Here is a 22,160-nt window from a genome sequence, read left to right on the forward strand (position 1 = left end):
TTTTTGGGATTGTGGCACAAACAGTTTCTCACTAATATCTTGCTTGAATTACACTCAAATAATTCAATTAAATAATTTAAAGTATTTCAAGAAAAGCAGTCAAAATAGAATGTCTACTTTTTTTGTAATATTATGGCAGAGTTTTACATATTTTGACGTATTTTTTTAGAGTTGGTTTATAACTGCAGGTGTGTCTGAGCGATATGCAACTGTTCTGTGTTTATTGTTCTCTCTATTGTTCCATCTGATGTCAGATTCACCAAAACACTTTCAGTCTACACTGGTGTGCACAAAGTCAGCAGACTGGAGGACGTCGTACTGACAGAGCTTGTCCTGTTAGCGGCCGAGCTAACACGACAGATAAAATGATGTGAACAACACGTCAGAGGACGTAAGCGGCTCATGAGAGTCTAATAAGAAGCTCAGATATCGTGACTGAATAGTGTGTTAGCTGTTAGCTCATAGTTCATTATTAAACCATTCGAAGAAACAAAGCAGCACAACTTAGATCGATAGAGCAGACCGGCACATGTGGGCACTTAGCAAAATGCTGAGGTTGATCACAGACTGCGGAAGAGGGACGCCTTAGAGACTAGCCCCGCCCTAAATCATCCCCTGCTTTATGGTCTATTTGCCTCTAATTGGACCATCATTTATGAAATGAACATCATGCTGCATATTGAAAAGACTTTAAACTGTAGATTGAGACCATAAACTCATGTTTACAACATTTACTGAGGTAATAAATCAAGAGAGAAGTCGTCATTTTCTCATAGACTTCTATACAATCTGACTTTTTTGCAACCAGAGGAGCCGCCCCCTGCTGGCCAGTAGAGAGAATGCAAGACACTTCCGCATCGGCTTCACTTTTTAGACCTGGAGGTTGTGAAGCCTTTCAAAGCATTATCAGCGTTCGCCATCTTGTTAATTTTTTTCCGGTACCAGAAGTGACATGAGAGGGCGGAGCTAAGTGTAACTGAACGCTGAATAAGACATTTTTAGGCGACCGAAATGTTACAATTAACTTTCGTCAACTAAAAGGTTACATTTGTAATACGAAAACACGGATAACACCTTGGTAGCAACCTGTCAATCACAAGGTAGCCCCGCCTTAAAGCATACTCCGCTTTATCGTCTTTATTTGTATCAAAGACCCAAGTCAGTGTTTTGCTAATCCAGGCATCCAAACATATTTGATTGCATCATTGTGTATTGTTAGTCTAAGGGTTTACTGAAAAACAAACAACCTACATCCAACTGTTTAATCAAGGCTGAAATTTAGTTGGAGACGACGGTCTGATGTCACATATTTGAAGTGACTCATCAGATCTGGTTTCTTCTGTTTATGTTGCTCAACCTGCTACACAACAGTTTCTCTCCTGATTTAACGGCTCAATTATTTTCCCCAAAAGCGTTTGTCGATTGACGCTTGATGACGTGATGCCGGTCTGGTCTATGTTCAGTTCAGATGAACTGGTTCACATCGTATATGTCTCGTGACAGAAGCCTGAAGATGTGAGCGTTTGAGTATTTCACAAAGATTAGCAAGAAAAGAAAACATCATTTGTTGTTTTAAATATATTTTTCCACACCACAAAACAAACCACACTGACGTTTGTCCTCAGGCTGGAGGAAAGGGTCGTGTGAACTACCGGTGTTTTGGTGAATGTGGCTCAATGAACACCGTTGAGGTTCGATGATATTTGCTGTTTGAGGATCTGAAGCTGTTGTTCTTTAACCTGAAGGCCTGTCGTGATGTCACTGTTTGGGCCTGTGTGTGCAGGTCGGACGGCTGCAGCGGTCAGCCGTCCTCTTCCTCCTCCTCCTCTTCTTCTCCTGGTTTAACTGTGCCCTCTGTTTTGGCTTGTAGGCTAACACAGGAACAGGAAGGGTTTTGTCCCGCTCAGGATTTGTTGTAAGCCGTCAGGTTTTCCGGGAGCTCAGAACTATGGTGAGCTTTGACTGACTTCATCAGATCAAAACTGGAATGATGCAAACCCGGCTTCTGGCAGAGCACCCCCTCCCCCCTCCCCCCATGCCAGTAACAGACTAGTAGATTTGTAAGTGAAGACGAGATGATGAAGAAGAACAAGAAGAAGAAGAGCAAACTGAGGTTTGAAGGTTGAGAATGTGTCTGTCAGGATGTTTCCCTCTGATCTGCTGCTGAGACGCTGCTGGACCTCAGAGTTTCTCTGTTTCACACTGATTCTTTATCAATACTCTGTGATACTACATGCGTATACTCCATACTCTATGTTAATAAACGCCACAATACTCCACTGTATGTCAATATATCTTAAAATAGGAGATGATACAAAACAGTGAGATACAGCATAACGCAATACTGCTCAATTAAGTTAAATTAAAGATTAAACTATGCTGTGGGGGTCAGTCAGGACTATAGTATATTATACTATATAGAATTTAGAATATATAACTATGGTTTTCATAATAATATACATACAGTATACTATATTTACAAATACTATAAGATATGATGAAATACAGTACTATATATATTACAGTGTAATAATGTAATAATTTGACTATTACACAATGTAAAAATATGATCTATACAATATTATACATGCAAACCTATTTTTCTATGCTATCGTATACAAATACTATACTAGACTACAACTGCACTATATTGTAATATATGATGTAATGTACAAAAATATACAAAACTTTACAATACAACAGCATACTTTGTATTTGATAATAACATACTAACTTTTATTGTGCTTTACTACCATGCAAGTGTACAAATACCATCTTACGTCGTACTATACTGTTCTATATAGCTGTAGTATACATTGCTAACCTTTGTCATACAATATGATACTATACCAATGTATTCTATGTTAAGTATACAGCGATACATTATATCACTTCATTGTATCAGTTCTGATTGGCCGGTTGCAGTGAATTCAGAGAATCTCTGTGGTCCCGCCCTCTTCAGTGATTGGCGGCTCAGCAGTGTGTTGAGGCGTGCAGCAGGTTTCACTACATCTCCAGTGTTACAGTGACTCCCAGCTGCTGGTCGCTGGTCAGCTGATGATGATGATGATGATGGTGCTGCTTCTGCTGCTGCTGCTGCTGCTGTGTAACACAGCTGTATCACTGCAGGTGCAGAGAAGCCTCCTCCCCTCCTTCCCAGTCCGTCCAGTCCTCTTGTCAGAGCTGGTCTGACTGGAAACACAGCGGACACTCTCCATTATATCTGCAGTCCGCCCGAGCTCTGCATGCACTGATGACGGCCCGTGGCATTTGCATGCAAGACCAGCATGGTTTGGGGACTGACATGCATCACTTTGAACTTCAAATTTTTCCCCACGAGTCCACCGGGAAAAAAGGCCGATGACCATTCATGGCAGACATGTTGCATCAGAGCGGCAGCGTCGAACAGCTCAGCTCAGCTCAGCTCGACGGTACCTGCAGAGCACTGAAGGGACAGACAGGTGGTTCACAGGTGAATGCAGCTGTGAGAGGGATGCTCAGTGAGATGCTGATGAACAGGGCCACCTCATTCTCTACTGCTAACCCATTATTCGGTGTGAAGGAACAGGGTTTATGGTCGTCTACTTCAGACTCATCAGCTCCAGCTGTGCAATAATTAGCTCAGTCTTTATTATTTGCCAATGACCCCCCCCCCCCCCCCCAAAAAAAGTGGTCAAATCACACATTTTAACACCTTTAAGCTCAGGTCTGCCAGCATCAAACCTTGACCCACATATGTAAAGGCCTCTGGGGCTTTCTTTCCCCTGCCGTCGTCTTCTCAGGCAGAGCTCACTCCCAGGCCGTTTGATCTCCAACAAGCTCCTCTAACTCAAAATCTCAGAAGTGTTTCTGACCTTCGACCTGAACTCATCCAGCTTAGTCTTAACCATTTGATTCATGGAGCTTGTTGGGAGCGGGACTCGACTTGGGAGTGTTCACCGCCTGCCAAGTTCAACACCATTATTAGTTTCTTAGACAAAATAAACCCCTTTACCAAACAACGTCGTTGTCACTGCATTTCAAAATGAATGTGGCGACCCCATGAAGAAGAAGACGACACAGCAGCAGTACTTATATTTGCTTTCACTGGGAAGGTTAAACCCTTCCTAAGAAATTATTTGGAAATGACTCAGAAAAACAGACCTATCAAACAAATCTGTCAGTATTTCCCAGGTTTTGATACTTCAATCTACCATAACAGTTCAGCGCTTATCACTACCAGTAATTCTTTATTCATATTTCTTCCCTCTGAGCTGTATTTTTAAAGGAATAGTTCCACATTTAGTGAAATCTTCTCTTTTTCTCTGAGAGTTAATGTTCAGATTGATACTCTCATGTCTGTACGCTACATATGAAGCAGCTGGTTAGCTTAGCTTAGCATAAAGACTGGAAACAGGAGGGGGGGGGGGATCAGTTAGCCTGGTTCTGTCTAAAATGAACAAAATCCACCTACCAGCTGCTCTAAAGCGCCACCATGAAAGTGATCTCGTTTGTTTAATCTTTAAAAAACAGAAGTGTGAAAACAACATGTTGTGGTTTTACTGGGGGTTTAGTGACTTCCTGTCTAACCTAGTTGACTGGTAACTAACTGGTCGTAGCCAAGAAATAGTCTGGCACACCCCCGTGAACCCGGTACAATGAGCAACTGTTGTTTTTATACTCGTAGGCAGGTGGATTTTGTTACCGTCGGACGGAGCCAGGGTAGCTGTTTCCCCCTGTTTCCAGTCTTTATGCTAAGCTAAGCTAACTGGCTGCGGAAAGGCGAGAGTTTCCTAACATGTCGTACGTGCCGTGTAGTTCAGGTGGATCATGTTGGGACTTGTCCCAGTGCCATGCTGATTGTCAGTTCAGATGGCCCGTTGTGATCTCTGATCATTCGGTGGAGTCCATGGCCGTCGGGCCGTCGCAGCAGTCGGGATGAGAGCAGAGTGTCCGGCTTCTTCCTCTGCACACATGATATTTGCTCCAGTTACTGCAAATACCATCACACCCCCAAACCCAACCCTTCCGCCCCCCTCCCCCCACCGGCCTGTAGCCTGATCCAGCTGAAGAATGGCTTCTAATGGCAGCCAGCCATCTCTAATGCCTGTTGTTATACTGGACTGCTGTGACTGTCCCAGCACAGGGCTGTGGTTACACTGGGAGCCTCCCAGTACCGAGATGATGTGTTTAATTTGCTGACTGTTCTGCCTTTCTCCCCCCCACCACCTCCCTTCATCCCCCCTCACAGATAAATGGCTCTTTTAAGCTGGGAGCTGCTCGTGTTCTGTCTGGCTGGCAGATGCAGTGCCTAGTCCCCGGCCTCCAGGACAACGCCAACATGAACGGGACGGCCGAGCAGGCCGACATCCTGCCGCCAAACTGCATGGTCAAAGACCGATGGAAAGTGGTGAGTCGGGAACCCTCCCCCCCCCCCTCAGCTCACTTTACAGATTCTGCTGTGGAACTGCAAAATCCTTTGATTTACAATTTCTTTCACAGTTTACAGTTATTTTTTGCTTCTTTAAAAAACAATATTTATTTGTAAAAATATATTGCTTTACAGATTGTTTTCTTCTTCTTCATGTTATTATTATTATTATGTATTTTAATGATTTCTTTACATTTAAAGAGTTTGATGTAATTTTGTATTATTTATTCCTATTCTAGTTTATTATTCAAATTTTATATTTAAGTGTATTTATCCATAATTATTTATATTTATATGTTTGATTGAAAGGAGCATAATCAGAGAAAGCACAATATTGTATTCTTTATCTAAAATATAATACCATATTCACAATGTTATAAATATTCATATATTTATTTTGTATGAAGATATTTATTATAACATCAAAATATAATGATAATAAAATGAGAGGTTGAAGGAATATTTCTGTAGGAAATATGTTTAGAACCTAAACGACAGAAACACAGAAAATGTCAAAATGTTCCATTGAGAAGAAAACCGTCAGCGATTTTATTTCATGTTTTATTTTCTGGCTCAAACTGCTGCTGTTGGTCTGAGACGAGACATTCACAGTTTCAACTCATCAATTACACCTTTAATACCTTTTCCTTCAGAGAGTTTCCACATCGTCGAGCATCATCCCAGTCCACATTTAACTTTATTGTTTTTGTCAAAGTCACAGCATCATTGGGCGTTGATGCATCCAGCAGGAACTCCAGACTTGTGCGTTCGAGGACACTCGACGTATTCGACTGCTAAAAATATGAATAATTCACAAGCTGTTTCATGTTTTTAAGGGAAATGAAATCCAGGAGAACAGAAGACGACGTAAAAATGTTCAGCAGCTGAACCTCAAATCTCACATGTTGAAGCAGCCTTCAACACCAGCAGGGAGTTTTTAAAAACCGTCTCCGTCCTCAGCTCCATCGCCACCTGAACACATTTGACTCAAATATAAAGGTGATGAAACACTGACTGATTATTTGGTACCCGTGGCTGGAAGGAGCACAAGAAAACAAAACTAGTCATGTAAAGTGCATGTGAGCTTTAGTTAAAGGGCTTATGCATATAAATACATGTAATTCATACAAAAATAAAAAGAAACACTGATGTGATCCTTTGAGCTCCCTTTGGTTTCTGAAATATGAAGTTATATAATGCAGCTCCTGTCTCAGCCAATCAGATCGCAGCGACGAGCCTGCAGGCTGTTTGCACTTCAATGATCAATTTACTGGAGAACCACTGAACTGACTAGGTTCAACACGCATCTATATACATATATATATATATATATATATATTATATATCCATATATATGTAAAAAAGGAACAAAAAAAGAAGGGAAGAACAGACAAACTAAGTACAAACAGAAGTGAAAAGGGGAAGAGGGGATAAAAGGGTGAATCAAGAAAGAAAGGTAATGAGGAAAGGAAGGCCTGAAGAGAAGGAAGGATTGAAATGAGGGAAGAAAGGAGCAAACAACAGTAGAAGATGGGAAGGCAAGAACGAGGGGAATTATAAGAATAAAGGCCAAACGACTGGAGAAAGGAGAATGATGAATGAATGCTGTTGTTATCAGTGTGTTTTCTCTCACTTTGTGGAATCAATCCTGCAGCTGAGAAAGTGGAAGAAAGAACAAGAAAAAAAGTGAAGAAAAAGAGGATTAAGGGGCTGAAAAACGAAAAGAGAAACTGAATCTTGAAGAAGGGAAGAATAACTGAAAAGAAGATGAAAACAATGGAATGAAATAGAAAGATAGGGAGAGATTGGGAGAAACAAGGAGAACGAATAAAGAAGGGATGGAAACGTTTGAACGGTTTTCAATGAAAAAGCTCAAATGTTTATTTTTGTTTGAGACTGAAACCAGAAGACTTACTTTCTGATTCATTCATGATGAAACTCTTGCAGCCCCAGTTGTAATGCTGTAACACTGAGATCATCAGACCGAAAGTGATCCAGAGTCTGTCCTGCGTTCTTTGTCCCAGCTGAAGAAGATCGGTGGAGGCGGGTTCGGGGAGATCTACGAGGCCTTGGACCTGCTGACGCGGGAGAACGTGGCGCTGAAGGTGGAGTCGGCCCAGCAGCCCAAACAGGTGCTGAAGATGGAGGTGGCTGTGCTGAAGAAGCTGCAGGGTGAGACACCTAAACCTTTGGCTCTCTTCTTAGGCGACGCGACTCAAAAGTGCTCAAACAATAACTTGTACTCTATTTAAATCAGCGAGGCCAGTTTCACTGTGACAGCAGAGTTCACCCGTCTGTGTGTCTGATGAAATGACGCATCACCTTCACAGACTAATATAATCCGTTGGAGAAGCTGCAGCACATTTTGACCTGCAGATGGCAGATTTTGGTAGAATGACCAAAATCTTTAGGATTCATTTTCTGAACCAAAGGTCAGAGAAAATATGTGGAACAGTCGTTAAGATATTTCAATGTGAGCCACAGTGTTGAGCCGGCAGATTAAAACACTGGTGTTGGTTTCATATGCAGTTGTTTCCGGCGTCAAGATTCATGTAACTGATTTTGAACTAGAAACTGACAGGTGTCTGCAGATATTGAATCTAAACCTAGTGCATGCTGGGTAGTATGCTAATGAGTTTCTTAATTTAATCAGTTTTGTAGGATGTTCATTCTGAAATGTTTCTAAAGGCAGAAGCTAGAAATGTTGTGTTGCATTGTAATCTTTTACAGTGTGTCCGTTGTTGTGTTGCATTGTAATCTTTTACAGTGTGTCCGTTGTTGTGTTGCATTGTAATCTTTTACAGTGTGTCCGTGGTTGTGTTGCATTGTAATCTTTTACAGTGTGTCCGTTGTTGTGTTACATTGTAATCTTTTACAGTGTGTCAGTTGTTGTGTTGCATTGTAATCTTTTACAGCGTGTCCGTTGTTGTGTTGCATTGTAATCTTTTACAGTGTGTCCGTTGTTGTGTTGCATTGTAATCTTTTACAGTGTGTCAGTTGTTGTGTTGCATTGTAATCGTTTACAGTGTGTCAGTTGTTGTGTTGCATGATAATAGTTTACAGTGTGTCAGTTGTTGTGTTGCATGATAATAGTTTACAGTGTGTCAGTTGTTGTGTTGCATGATAATATTTTACAGTGTGTCAGTTGTTGTGTTGCATTATAATAGTTTACATTGTGTCAGTTGTTGTGTTGCATTATAATAGTTTACATTGTGTCAGTTGTTGTGTTGCATTATAATAGTTTACATTGTGTCAGTTGTTGTGTTGCATTATAATAGTTTACATTGTGTCAGTTGTTGTGTTGCATTATAATAGTTTACATTGTGTCAGTTGTTGTGTTGCATTATAATAGTTTACATTGTGTCAGTTGTTGTGTTGCATTATAATAGTTTACATTGTGTCAGTTGTTGTGTTGCATTTTAATAGTTTACATTGTGTCAGTTGTTGTGTTGCATTATAATAGTTTACATTGTGTCAGTTGTTGTGTTGCATTATAATAGTTTACATTGCGTCACTTGTTGTGTTGCATTCCAATATTTGACAGTGTGTCAGTCGTGTTGCACTGTAATCTTTTACAGTGTGATTTACGCTTGTTTTTTCCTTCCAGGTAAAAACCACGTCTGTAAGTTTATTGGCTGTGGGAGAAACGACAAATTCAACTACGTGGTCATGCAGCTTCAGGTGAGTCCGTCTACACACTGAAAGCTACATGGGCCTGTTAAGGCTTTTATTGTGAAGGACATAAATACAGACTGCACACCGTCTCCATATTGTTGCAGGGGCGTAACCTGGCCGACCTGAGGAGGAGTCAGCCCAGAGGGACCTTCACCTTGAGCACCACCTTGCGCCTCGGGAAGCAGATCCTGGAGTCCATCGAAGCCATCCACTCGGTGGGCTTCCTGCACCGAGACATCAAACCGGTACGATGGAAACCAGTTCTCCCAGTTCTCTTTTCATCAAAGGTCCTTTACAGATGAACGTTGCTGTCATCTTCTGTTGTTTCACATGTAATGTCAGCGAGGGAGTAGATTCGAAGCCTATGTTTTACACTTGATCTGAGGAGCCGATTGGCTGTTAAATCTGTGAGCTTATTTAACTGGATGGAGTTTTAATTGTGTGTCAAAAACGGATTTATTGCTATTTTAATGCATCAAAAATGCATTTATAATATCTGTCATTAAGTTATAAATGATAGAACCAAACCTAGAGACACAAAGTCACAATAAAGTATTATTTTCATATTGTGGAACAAGAAGAAAAACAGTGAAATAAAAAAGGATGTTCATGCTGAATATATTTACATATTAATAAGCAGAGCTGGAACAAAAGCTGGAGGACAGTGATGAGGGTGGTGGATGAGGAAGGTCATAGTGAGGAAGGAAAGCCTGCAGACCGCCTGGTCACCGTCATCATGCTTATTAATGTGATCCAGTTCCGTCTGCATCTGGTTTTCATCAAATCCAAATCCAACTTTAGATCTACACCGTTTCACATTTTACACTTCAGATTCACTTCACTGTCTCACAATATTCTTCATCTCAGAGTCTCGTTGTTTCGTGTTCATCACAGAGTTAAAAAGAACAAAGGAACTAAAGGAAAGGAGATGAAAAAGGGTTACGCCCCTTTTCCACTGGACACAAAACCAACATCCACTAACATCTGGCTTGTGTCCTCAGTGAGCGAGCAAACAATCGACATTCATCCCAGGACAAATGACTCCGCAGTAATATGCTCTCCTCGGAGCCACCAGACTCCAGACCACAACAGCGATTTCACCTCGCTGAGCATCGAAACACACTGAATTCAAACTCGACAGGAACAAAATAAAACTCAAAACCATCTTCTTGACACCAATGAGGCGCCGTAAAACACACGTCACTCAAACTCAAAAACAAGCGGCGATGAATGCAGGCGATCGGCTCGAAGTCGTCGTAGAAGACACTTCATACAATCTCGCCAAAACCAAAACATTCTCACCAAGCTGTCCGCATAGTAGCGGCTGAATGTTGGAGAGGCAAAGCAATGCGTTTACTGGTAGCTGCCATAGCTGTTAGCTGTTAGCCGTTAGCCAAACACGCCGCAAACTGTTAGCCCCCTCTTGTGGGCGCAGAGAAGCAGGTGGGAGGTCTGGGTAAGAGTAGTGAGTGAAGAGTCAGCAGGCAGCATAAAGCTTCACATCGACCTTTGGTTTTGTCCTCCATGACTTCCATTGACGCCTCATCATGAAGATTCTCTGTTAATGTCCAGTATGAACGACATTTCTCACAGTTCCTGTCTTGTTTCCTCCCTGCAGTCGAACTTCGCGATGGGCCGGCTTCCCTCCACCTACAGGAAGTGCTACATGCTAGACTTTGGTCTGGCGCGGCAGTACACCAACACCACCGGAGAGGTCCGACCGGTAAGAAACTTTATCCACGACGTCCGTGCTGACAGCAGCATTTTACGAACAGTCGATTCTTCATCACATCAGAGGGAGTATTTACAGACTTTAACTCGCCGTTTGTATGGAAGACCCGTCCTGCCGCCAAAATAAACAGATGAACGTTTAGAAATCATAAATATAAAGTCGTGATTATCTTATAACTGTGATTTACAATGTTTGATTTTCAGACTTTTGAGCTATGGCATCATAATAATGTCTTTGTAACACATCATTTTGGCTTTGTAAGTCCCTGTAGGCTCATCATTCTGACATTTTAAATAACAGTTGTGAAAGACAATAACATTTTATGCTCTGGTATAAAAGATAAATATTAGACACAAAACATTCTCAATTATTAGTATTATTTAAAGGAGAGTTAAGCATATGATTGACATCCCATCATTAAATATTCAGACAAAGATTTGACTGAGTCATACTCTTTAAAATCATTTTATTCTTTTCTGGTCATTAGATTTGTGAATCTATTTTATTTTCATTTTTTGTTTGTTTTTTAACAGGACTGCTCTTCCATACTGAACACAAACTATATTTTCCTTTCATGTGTTTTTTGGTTCACTTTCCTTTGAGCTGCTTTAAAAAATAAACTGAATTATAAAAAGCTTAAACTGCAGACAGGGTGTGTTTGCTGCATTGCAGCACATTAGTTTAATAGCTCACTGTAGACTGTTTGTCTGCGTTGTCTGTCAGACGCCTAATGTCTTGTGTGTGTGTGTCAGTGATACACTGTGATCAATAAGGACTTATTAGATATGATTAATCAAGATGATATAAGAACAGCAGTTGTCTGATGCTGCATGGGGGGATTTTGTCCATGTGAAGGATTGAATGGAAAAGGCTTTTATTGTGAAAAGTCTAAAATACCTCTGGATGTTTTGATTGGTCGTCAGTCAGTAATCAGCTCTGCTGGTTTTCACTGTTGCTGTTTGCTTCTTCTTCATCTTCTTCTTCTTCTCTCATTCCTTTATGACGTCTCTCTATCAGACTGAACTCTGTGATATTATTAGATCAGCGACTACGTGAGCTGGTTACTGTCAACTTCCTAATCCTCTTCTATCTTCCTCCTCCTCATTCCTCCTCCTTCTCACTACTTTTCTTGTTTCCTTCTCCTCTCTTTCGCTTCCATCTCAACTCTTCTCTCTTCCTCCTCACTTCCATTCTTGTGTCTTCCTTTCCTTCTCCTCCTCTTCCTTGTCTCATTCCTCCTCCTCCTCCTCCTCCTCCTCCCATTCCTCACCTCCTTTCTTGTTTCACTCTTGTTACTTTTCCTCTCCTCTGCATCTCCTCTCCTCCTCACTTTCTTTCTCTCCTCTCCTCTGCTTCTCCTCTTCCTCCTCGTCTTCCTGCGGTGTTCCTGCGGTGGTGTCTGTTGCAGCAGTGAGATGAATATTTGATGCTCCAGCGTGCGTCAGTGGGCGAGCGACCTCAGGCTCTCTCTCTCTCTCTCTCTCTCTCTCTCTCTCTCTCTCTCTCGCTCTCTCTCTCGCTCTCTCTCTCTACAGCTGAGTCAGCTTCTGTCCTCTGATCTGAGAGGATCGTCTCCCCCTCGCTCTCGTTCTACCCCTCCCCCACTCTTCATCCTGCTGCCTCTCCTCTTCCTCTCCATCTATTTCATCCCTCCTTCATCTTTCAGCAGTACTCTCTCTCTCTCTCTCTCTCTCTCTGACATCATCTCTGATCCAACAGGAAATCGGCCCTACTGCCACAGTATCAGTATCAGTATTAGTAATATACTGATACTGCAGTAGTATTTATTGTAAGGATACGTCTGGTGTTATTTTAAATTGTTCTTATGTTCATCAAATCTCATGTGCAGACTGAAACAATGCGTTGGTCCGTCGCTGAACAATGTCCGACTTCCTGTCTGTGGCTCTCAGCTCTAAGCCCATTAGTTCCTCCTGAAGACTTAAAACTTCAGCGGCAACAATCAATATTTTAATATAATAATATATGTGAAATAATAATGTGTCTCTGATAGTTATGAACCTGCAAAGAATGATCAGCTGAATCTGCAGCTTCCTTCAGCTTTACAGGGAGTTTAAGCTCGTTGTTTATCTGTCCGGCTCACAACTTTACCTTCATACCATCGTTTCCAAAGAAAGAAATCTGTAACAAGCCACTGTGCACTACCGGCTCAGCAGCAAACGGCAGACAGACGCACTTAAAGACAAGCTGGTGAACATAGCGCAGCGTTTAGCAGCTAAAGAGACGGACATTATCCTCAGGAGATGGTGGAGCCCAGAAACAGAGCTAAAAGAGAGAGAATATTGAATTCATCAGGCGACACAAACACAAAGACTCATGTTGAATCATCATGTTGCAGAGCTGCATTCATTTGCACGTCATCACCTCCAGCTGTCAGATACAGTATTTGTTTGAGTCTGAACATGAGATGAACGTGTTTGTTAATGACGATAAGATATTTCATTTCAAAGGTATTAAGACATTTGACAGCTCTTTGTCTCTGGAGGACACTAGGTTCAGCATTACTCTCTGTGAGTTATAGTATCAGCTGTAGGGACTCCTTGACAATGTCTCTCATTCACATCGATGGTGGAGCAGTTTGGGGTTCAGTTTCTGTCACGTTCAGAGTGTGTGTGTGTGTGTGTGTGTGTGTGTGTGTGTCCAGCTGCTCTAGGATCAGCTCTCTCTCCCTGATGTTTGCGTGTCGCTGAATAAATCATGTGGATGGAATAAATAGCTTCTGCTGCTTCTGCCTCAGCTGAAACTCTGCGGCGTCTTTAGACATGCAGACTGCAGGAAAATCGGATATTCAAAAAACGAATGATGTCTGTTAGTCGGAGGCCTTACATGAACACAGTGTGTTGATCTGAACACATTCACCTTCCTCGCTGTTCTTGTCGAGTTTCTTTTTAGTTTCTTCTCAGAACCTCTTCGTCTTCTCCCGATGAAGTTTCGGACTCTAACTCCGAGATTCATTTCAGATATTTGACAAAAGAATAGTCTGAGATTAAAGTCACAATTTAGAGTTTTCTCTACAAACCTTTATTTGTAGTCTTTACTACATTTACAGCTTCTTTTTCTCTAAACTCTATTTAAAATAATCTTTTACTTAAAAGAACCTAACCCTCTCTCAGAAGAGCTCTATTATTAAGAGTTGACATATTGATCTCCTCCTCGTGTTTCCTTTCCTCTCCTTCATTTTCTGTTTCCTTTTAGCTCGTTTTTTTGTCTCCTCGTCTCCTCCCAGATGAAGTGTCAGATTTAGATTATTCAGAGAATAAAATAGGAGCCTTTATTTTAAGATGATCTTTTACCTTTTAAAAACTATTAACTACCTTAAATCTCCAAACCTAACCCTCTTTTAAGAACTGAATATGATTTCCTCCTATATGCTTTGTACAATAAAGATTTTATGTTCTGACAGAATTGTGTGATGTCATGAAAACCTTTTGACCTCATGATGTTCAGTCTGTGTTGATCACCGATCACCACTTCTTTTATCAATGATTCATGTCCTGTGCTTTATTTTCATCGTATTACGTTTCAGTGTTGTTTTTGTTTTTCTTACAGTTCCTTTGGACTTATGATTTTGACGTGCATGCGTCCCGTTTCTCCATCATCTCCATGGTTACCCAGGGATGTGAGTGGTTTCTGTAGCAACAGAGGAGTCACAGCCCGCATCACCAGCCGACCGCCGAAAGCATAACCTGAAAGAACACGTTAGTCACCATCAGAGAAGAAGAAGTGCTGCTAATAATAGAGGACGCTGGTGTGCCAGTAGGACTTCATCAACACATTGTCACGTGTTCATTAACCATTCAACATGTTTGTTAGACGTCAAGAATAAACATGATGACTTTCGTGAGAAACACTGACTGTAAACATCACTTTAACTTATAATCATTCGTCTGACATGAAAGCAGACGGAGAGGAGGAGGAGGAGGAGGAGGAGGAATGGGCCGAGTGAACATTTCATCCATACAGTAAACCCATATATCCTAAACATGTCATCCCATCCTGCTCACCACACATGCATGAATAATATCACCCTGGATGGACGATGGACCCCCCCCCCCGTGTTTTCGATGCAGTGTGACCCTCTGCTTATGTTTCTGTTTTGCGTCACTGCTTGGTTGTTTTTGTGTGTTTTGGGTTGAATTCACTTTGTTGACACCAGAAACATGAATCCAACAGATTAAAGGATGCAGCTCGTGTCTTGCTCTGCAGCGGCTGCATCGCAACGCGACGGCACGTTTTCCAGTCAGTGCAATGACCTCTTTGGAGTTCAAATATATATATATAATATAAGTGTAATTGTTCCTCTGTTCTCTTCTCGTGCTCAAAGAATAATTATATGGTGTTAGCTGACAGAAGCAACACGTGCTTTATCTTTATCTTGATGATCTCAGAGGGTGCGCGCCAAAACCTGCGACGGCACAGAGTCGGTTTGAGCCGGTTGCACGTGATTTCCACTCCTTTTAAATATCGCACGCAGAGCGACGTGAATAATATGGACTCCTAAACACAAATGTGACATATCGAAATATGATGAGTACTCTGGTGTCTCTGCCAACACTTAAACGCTTCATTTGCCGACGAGCCGCTTGGTACGGAGCGGTGAGCGCGGGAACGTTAAATCAGCAGCAGGTGAAGGAGACGTTTTGATAAACTTAGATTTAAATATACATTCAAAGACGCTGCAGAGCCGTTTCTATAAATACAAATATGTTTTTATTAGTTTGCATTGATTATGATGCTGTTTTTACACACAGAGACGTGAGTTTCAGTTTTGTTCGTCGCATTAAAGGGGAGTGGAATCCCTCCCCAACTGGAGTTGGAGCGCACTTTCTTTTGTTTTTGAATAAATGTAATAACCTTCAATAAGATAAGCATTTGTAACAGCGATCACAGCCCGCTCTAGCTGATCTCTTGTCTGGCAACAAGATATTTTTGGTAAACAGGATGTAAATTAAACCAAACTTTATGTTTTTATTGACTAACTTTTCTTCGTGTTGTGTTCAGCCGAGGACTGTGGCAGGTTTCAGAGGGACGGTCCGCTACGCTTCAGTCAACGCTCACAAAAACAAGGTCCGTGTGTTTTATTCTCATGTAACGTAATGTAATGTTCATGTAACACCCGACAGTAATGAATTAAAGATAATATGTTGGAACATTAACCCTGATGCCCTAACAATGTGTGTTTGGCATGTTCCTCCAGGAAATGGGTCGCCATGATGACCTGTGGTCGTTGTTTTACATGTTGGTGGAGTTCGCCGTTGGCCAGTTGCCATGGCGAAAGATCAAAGATAAGGTCAGACTGTTTCACCTGAACTACTACTTTGACCGTCAGCAACAGAATAATGCCAATAATTAATTCTAACAATAACCTGAGAGCACCTGCTGAATGGATAATTCATTTTAAGAGTTTAAAAAGAAAATAAACACAAGTCAAATTTGAATGAATATAGGGCTATATATACACAGAGAGATATAAACAGGTGAAAATCATATAAAATAGCATATAATAATATTTTATATTGTAGAAAAATTTAAAAAAGCAAGTAAAAATGAGAATCAAAGGCATAAAAAAGAGCAGAAGTTAAAGTATGGGGCTATATATATATATATATATATATATACACACAGAGATAACAGGTGGTAAAAGTGTTTAAAATACAAGACCCCCATACTCTTGTAAATCTGTCTTTTACATCAATAACACAATTATTTGGATTGATATTTTGGTTTTGCTTGATGAGCATCATCTGCTTTATATTTCAAACGTATGAAGAATTCAGAACTTTACGTGAATCCACATTAATTCACTGCAGCTGAAGGTGATTTGTTTTGTATTTTTTCTCCAGGAACAAGTTGGTCAGATTAAAGAGCGTTACGACCACCGGATGCTGCTCAAACATATGCCTTCAGAGTTTAATATCTTCCTGGACCACGTCCTGGCTCTGGACTACTACACCAAACCAGACTACCAGGTACGCACTGGGAAGTGAAGTGTGTGGTCTCTGCTTCAGGGCTAACAGCTTGGCTTGGATCCATGAGTCTGTCTTGTTTGCTTTGTTCCAGCTGCTGATGTCGGTGTTTGAGAACAGCATGAAGGAGCGAATAATCACAGAGAATGAGCCTTTCGATTGGGAGAAGGGAGGGGGTGATGTCACGCTGTCAACCAGTACCACCAGCCAACCACAGCAGAACACCCGACCCACCGCCGCCATGGTGGGGTAAGAACCAGACCATTAGCTGTGTGAGAGCCTCCTCAAGCTGGAGCTTCACTTCACAAAAAGATGGGTCAAGAAACACGTCACGTTTGCAGCCAATATAAAACATGAGAAACACATACATCATATCACAAATGATGTAAAAACAACACCCACATGAACTACAACCACAGGCTCCCTGGATGGTAGAATATCTGTGTACACTTTGTTAAAACAGGCAAAAGATCCAGAATTTTAATACATCATACAATGAGTTTCTAAACTGTTTCTGAAACATCAGAGTCTCTTGTGTTCTCGGTCCACAGAGCCATCGTGACGTCGGTTCCTGGAGATCTCCAGCGAGAGAACACCGACGACGTTCTGCAGGACGAACATCTCAGTGATCAGGAGAACGCCCCTCCGGTCCCGGCCAGCCGACCCCCCGGAGAGACGGGGGTCTCCAACGCCGGGGAGTCCGGAGAAGCCTGGGAGGACACGGACTTCAACCGCAACAGACTCAGGATCAGCCTGAACAAGGTTTGAACTGTCAAAGAACATCTGGACTGATTGTTGTAAAGCTGAAATTAACCAAATATGTCTACTGAAGTACTTACTAGAGTAGAGAGAAATATTGAACTTTTTATGGAACTATTTATGGTATTTATCGCGACACTTTTAGCCCACAAAAAAACCTTCTTTTCTAGAGTTTCTACCTGAAGTGTTTCGATGGTCATTGTGTTGGACCATGAAACATCACTTCCTGTCCTTCCTCAGGGGGCTCAGGAGGAGGAGGCGAGTCGGGGGGCGTGTCCTGTGTCGCCGGTACGAAGTGGAGTCCCGGAGTCCCCGACCGGTCAGGGTCGGTCCTTACGGTTCCGTCGGGTCAACAGCCCCGAATCTGACCGTCTGTCTGCCGCTGAGGGCCGGGCCGACGCCTACGGACAGAGGTGATCTACAACATCAGGAAACACCGGAGGAGCATTTGCAGACAGGAGACGGCTTTCTGTTTTATTTTTCAGTTCGATTCACATTTAGAAGTTAAAAAGTGAAATCACCTTTTCTTCACTTTGGTTTACGACGGTCTCATGTAGACCTACTGACACACTTTAAACTTGCAGTTTGCTTATGAAGCCTTGACTGGAATTTTAGCTTGAGAGTTGACTTAGAGTTGAGTTACACATGACTTGGGTTTGCCTTTATTGACTTGGAACTTGACTCGGACTTATTTCAACCAACTTGAGATTTCGCTTTGATTGACTTGAGACTTCCTTTGACAAGACTTAGACTCAGACTTAACCTCAAATACTTCTAACTAACCCAGGCTTGATTTGATCTTGTCTCAACTGACCTGAAACGAACTGACTTGGACTAGCCTTCATTGACTTGAGACGTGACTTGGACTTGGGAATTGATTTGGTCTTGTCTCAACTGATCACAAACTTAACTTGGACTCACTGACCTGAATTGAGACTTCTCTTGACGGGATATGAACTTGCCATCGAAGACTTTAGACTTGACTTGGCTTTGCCCTCAAGAAGTTGAGACTTGTCTCGGACTTATCTCGACCGACCTGGGTGATGAATTTTGGGCGAGCAGCTGTGGAGGTCAAAGTTAAACTCTCCAGTGTCTTCCGTAGAGTTACCGTAACATTTCTCCGTGTCCTCATGTCTGTCTGTGTGTCTTCCAGGTCCAGGATGGACATCCTCGGCTCTCCGTCCCGTCACGTCTACTCCTCCCAGCCGGCTCAGATGCTGTCCGTCGACCCCGGTTGCCGTGGCGACCGTCAGGCCAGCGGCCGCCAGGAGGCGTCGGTGGCGTCGGCCGACCAGGAGGCGCACAGCAACGCCTTCATTCGCTCCGTCCCGCTGGCCGAGGAGGAGGACTTTGACAGCAAAGAGTGGGTAATCATCGACAAGGAGGCGGAGCTACGAGACTTCCAACCAACCACGTCGGGAACCACCGACGAGGAGCCCGAGGAGCTCCGCCCCCTGGAGGAGCAGGAGGAGAGGAGGAGGCTCAGGGCAGCAGGTAGGAGCTTTTGTATACACCTGGAATAAAAAAGGAATCCTTGCAGGAGTAAAGGTGGCAGGATTCAGATTAAACCAATGGATTCTACACTGGATGTAGGTTTGATACATTGCGAAAGAAAAGTCAATTCCACATCTGGCAGGAACGGGTTTGATTATTAGCAAGTATAAAATGAATTATTGATATTAATACAATTGTTAATATCAATAGGATTATTTACATAGATTGATAATGACGTGGCACGACAAAATGTTTGCTTCAGTATCGACTTCCAGTCTCTTGTAACTCTGGTTAACATTTTGTTTCCCTGCAGGAGGGGAGCTGGTGGTTCGTCCAAAGACCCACACCAGGGACAGCAGCCGGGGGATGCTAACATTAACGGAGGAGGAGGCGTCGAGGAGGAGCGGCGGGAGCCCCGTCCAGTCGCCCTGTCACTCGCTGCCGTCGGGACGCCCCCGCCGGAGAGAGTCAGACCCCACCGGACCTCAAAGACCGGTAAGAGACCCAGCCAGCCAATCAGAGGAGAGCTCGGCTCTCCGATGTTGGCGGACAGATGAAGAAGAGGACGGCTGCTGTACAGATTCATCACTCTGATGACTGTTATACCAGACGCTGTCATACGGAGGCGCTCTGCAGCAGCTGCTCCGTCTCATTTATCTGTCGGTCAACATGCAGCTTTAAGGACAAATCCAGCATGATCGGAGGTTCAGCTCATTTCCTGGTTCCTCCTCTTGGGTTTCCGTCAGTGTCGATGATTCTGCCCTTTTTACGTCACCTAAGGAACCTTTGACCAAGAGGTTGTCGGTTCAATCCCCGGACCTACAGTATACATCAGGTGCAGGAGTGGCCAACAGATCATACTTGGCGTTTACCAACTGAGGGTTAACTCTGCTGACCAAAGCGATTTCTGTGAGGTTTACAATCTGATCAAGAAATCCCTAAAAGTGCTCAACAGTCTGTGCTGCAGATTCTACAGATACAGATGGAGTAGTGCTCAGAAAGTACGATGGTTTGATCCCAATCAGCACAAAATGTGATGGTTTCTGATGAACTCATCCGTAAATCTTAAGTCTTTCTTTTTTAAGCCAGTCCAGTGCGTCTTTAGTTCGTCTTTCTAATGAGCAAAACCATCTGAACTCGTGCTGGATTTGTCCTTTTAAAGGTGTCACATCTGTCACATGCGGTCGCTCTGTTCAACCAGCAGCAGCCAAAAGATTCCTCTGATAGCATCAGTGTTCACTGACTGTCAGCAGGGAGAGATGGTGGTGAGGTTCTGCACGTGATACTTAAATTGGTTGTTGCTCCACAGCAGGATACTCTCCATGTTCTTTAACTGCGGACATCGAGTCATTGCTCCCACATCGATGTTCACTGACAAATGTGGACAAGTTCTCTGCAACAGTTGAGCGCTGTGTGTAACGTAAAAAAAGTCATGATGTCATACTTTCATCACAGGAGATTGCTGTTTTCACACAGCAGGTTCAGTTTTCCCAGTATGTGTTTATATGCAGTATACGTACTTATAGTATATTTGAGGAATGACGCATTATAGTCTATCATGGTAGGATGAGGCATTAGACAGCCAAAGTCCTGTTTATTGACAAGAATAATCCCATATTCTCATATTGTTGTTGAAAAGTCTGCATCACGAACACCACAGAGACTTAACATTAGAATTGTTTTTGTTTGCGTTCAGAAACACCGTATCCCATGAGTCTGTTGGCCTGCTGTCAAAGCCTCATGGGAGCTGTAGGTGCTGAATATCATGTTCAGATGTTTCTGCCCAGCGCAGTAGTAGCTCCTCATTTATCCTAAAATGTGGACAGAAAACTTCAGCAACGCAATGTGGGATTCTTCAAAACAAAATGCGTTTAGTTTCAGACACTGGAAATGGATCTTGGTCGAAGAGAAAGCTGGACTCTTTGTGAATTTTGAGGAAGACACTTTCCTGCTGAGAGTTAGATGACATGATTGATACCACGCTCATATCTAGATATGTAGATTAGCTTAGCGTAACGACTGGAAACAGGGGAACACAGCTAGCTCGTTGAATCCAAACACAAGTACAACAGCAAACCATATATAACATGTTAATCGGTGAGCTTCAGGGGCGCTGGTAGGCGGATTGTGTTACCATTGGACAGAGCTAGACCAGCAGTTTCCAGTCTTTATGCTAAGCTAAGCTAATCAGCTGCTGGCTGTAGCTTCATATTCACTGTGCAAACAAGAGAGCGGGATCAATCTGAACATCTGATTCTCAGGGAAAGAGGGACAGTCCATTGTGCCTGACTGTCTTCAGAGCTTTAGTGAGCTCTGCTGAGGCAGTTCAGGTCAGTCGGCTTGTTTAATATCTCGTCACTGATGGTGCTGATGGTTTGATTCTTCCTCGACTGCCTGTGGCACATAACAACAGTTCTAACCGTCCAGCTGTGGTTTCCTCTGTCATTGTGCAGTTGAAATCTTTTCCATCTCTTTGCTTTTGCTCATGACTTTTGCTTTGGACCATTGTTTTATTCTGAAGGAGTGAATGAGAAACAGCAGTTCCTGTACGATTCAGCCGCTGTAGCCACGATGTTTCTCTGTCGGGATGTTGACGTTGTTTTCATCTCCTGTTGTTCTGCTTGTGTTTTCTCATGTTCTCCGACGCGCAAGAGTCAAAGGGGCGGCTTCACCACCTGGTTTTACGCACAGTAAATGTTTACTTGGGTCACTTTTGGGGACATCACATAGATTTACATTCATATCCTGGAGACTAACCCGAACCGCAACCACTTTACCAAATTAGGGACACGCAGCTTTTGTCCCCAATGGCACAAGCCGTCCCCGATTAACTGGTCTTTAGTCTGAAATATGTCCCCGAAGGTAGCTTAAGTCAGGAACACACACACACACACACACAACACACACACATACAGTTTTGGTGATTTTGTTCGGTGGTGGCAAATGCGTGGAGGTGGGGTGAAGGATTGACGTGTAGTGTAGCGGATTTGTCCTTCATGCAGGAGACTGGACTTGAAATGAATGTTCACTTTTCTATTAACTGTAACAACAATCTTTCCCGAACACGAATCATAACTTACCCATAGTTTATTGTCCATAAATCTTT

General features: G+C 42.6%; 1 protein-coding gene across 2 annotated transcripts in view; it reads left to right on the top strand.

The window, feature by feature from the left end:
- ttbk1a (tau tubulin kinase 1a) overlaps positions 1 to 22,160 on the top strand; it is a 40,919-nt gene that overhangs the window by 3,195 nt on the left and 15,564 nt on the right. For both annotated transcript variants that reach the window (XM_079278886.1, XM_079278885.1), the window contains exons 2-14: positions 5,231 to 5,389; positions 7,435 to 7,582; positions 9,018 to 9,091; positions 9,190 to 9,330; positions 10,704 to 10,808; positions 15,837 to 15,902; positions 16,033 to 16,125; positions 16,679 to 16,804; positions 16,896 to 17,050; positions 17,353 to 17,563; positions 17,801 to 17,973; positions 18,714 to 19,054; positions 19,368 to 19,549. In XM_079278886.1, the coding sequence (XP_079135012.1) occupies positions 5,282 to 5,389; positions 7,435 to 7,582; positions 9,018 to 9,091; positions 9,190 to 9,330; positions 10,704 to 10,808; positions 15,837 to 15,902; positions 16,033 to 16,125; positions 16,679 to 16,804; positions 16,896 to 17,050; positions 17,353 to 17,563; positions 17,801 to 17,973; positions 18,714 to 19,054; positions 19,368 to 19,549 (1,923 nt within the window). In that variant the 5' untranslated portion in view covers positions 5,231 to 5,281. The remainder of the gene's footprint in view (positions 1 to 5,230; positions 5,390 to 7,434; positions 7,583 to 9,017; positions 9,092 to 9,189; positions 9,331 to 10,703; positions 10,809 to 15,836; positions 15,903 to 16,032; positions 16,126 to 16,678; positions 16,805 to 16,895; positions 17,051 to 17,352; positions 17,564 to 17,800; positions 17,974 to 18,713; positions 19,055 to 19,367; positions 19,550 to 22,160) is intronic.

This window comes from Melanostigma gelatinosum, assembly GCF_949748355.1.
Source record: "Melanostigma gelatinosum genome assembly, chromosome: 11".
Classification (NCBI taxonomy): Eukaryota; Metazoa; Chordata; class Actinopteri; order Perciformes; family Zoarcidae; genus Melanostigma; species Melanostigma gelatinosum.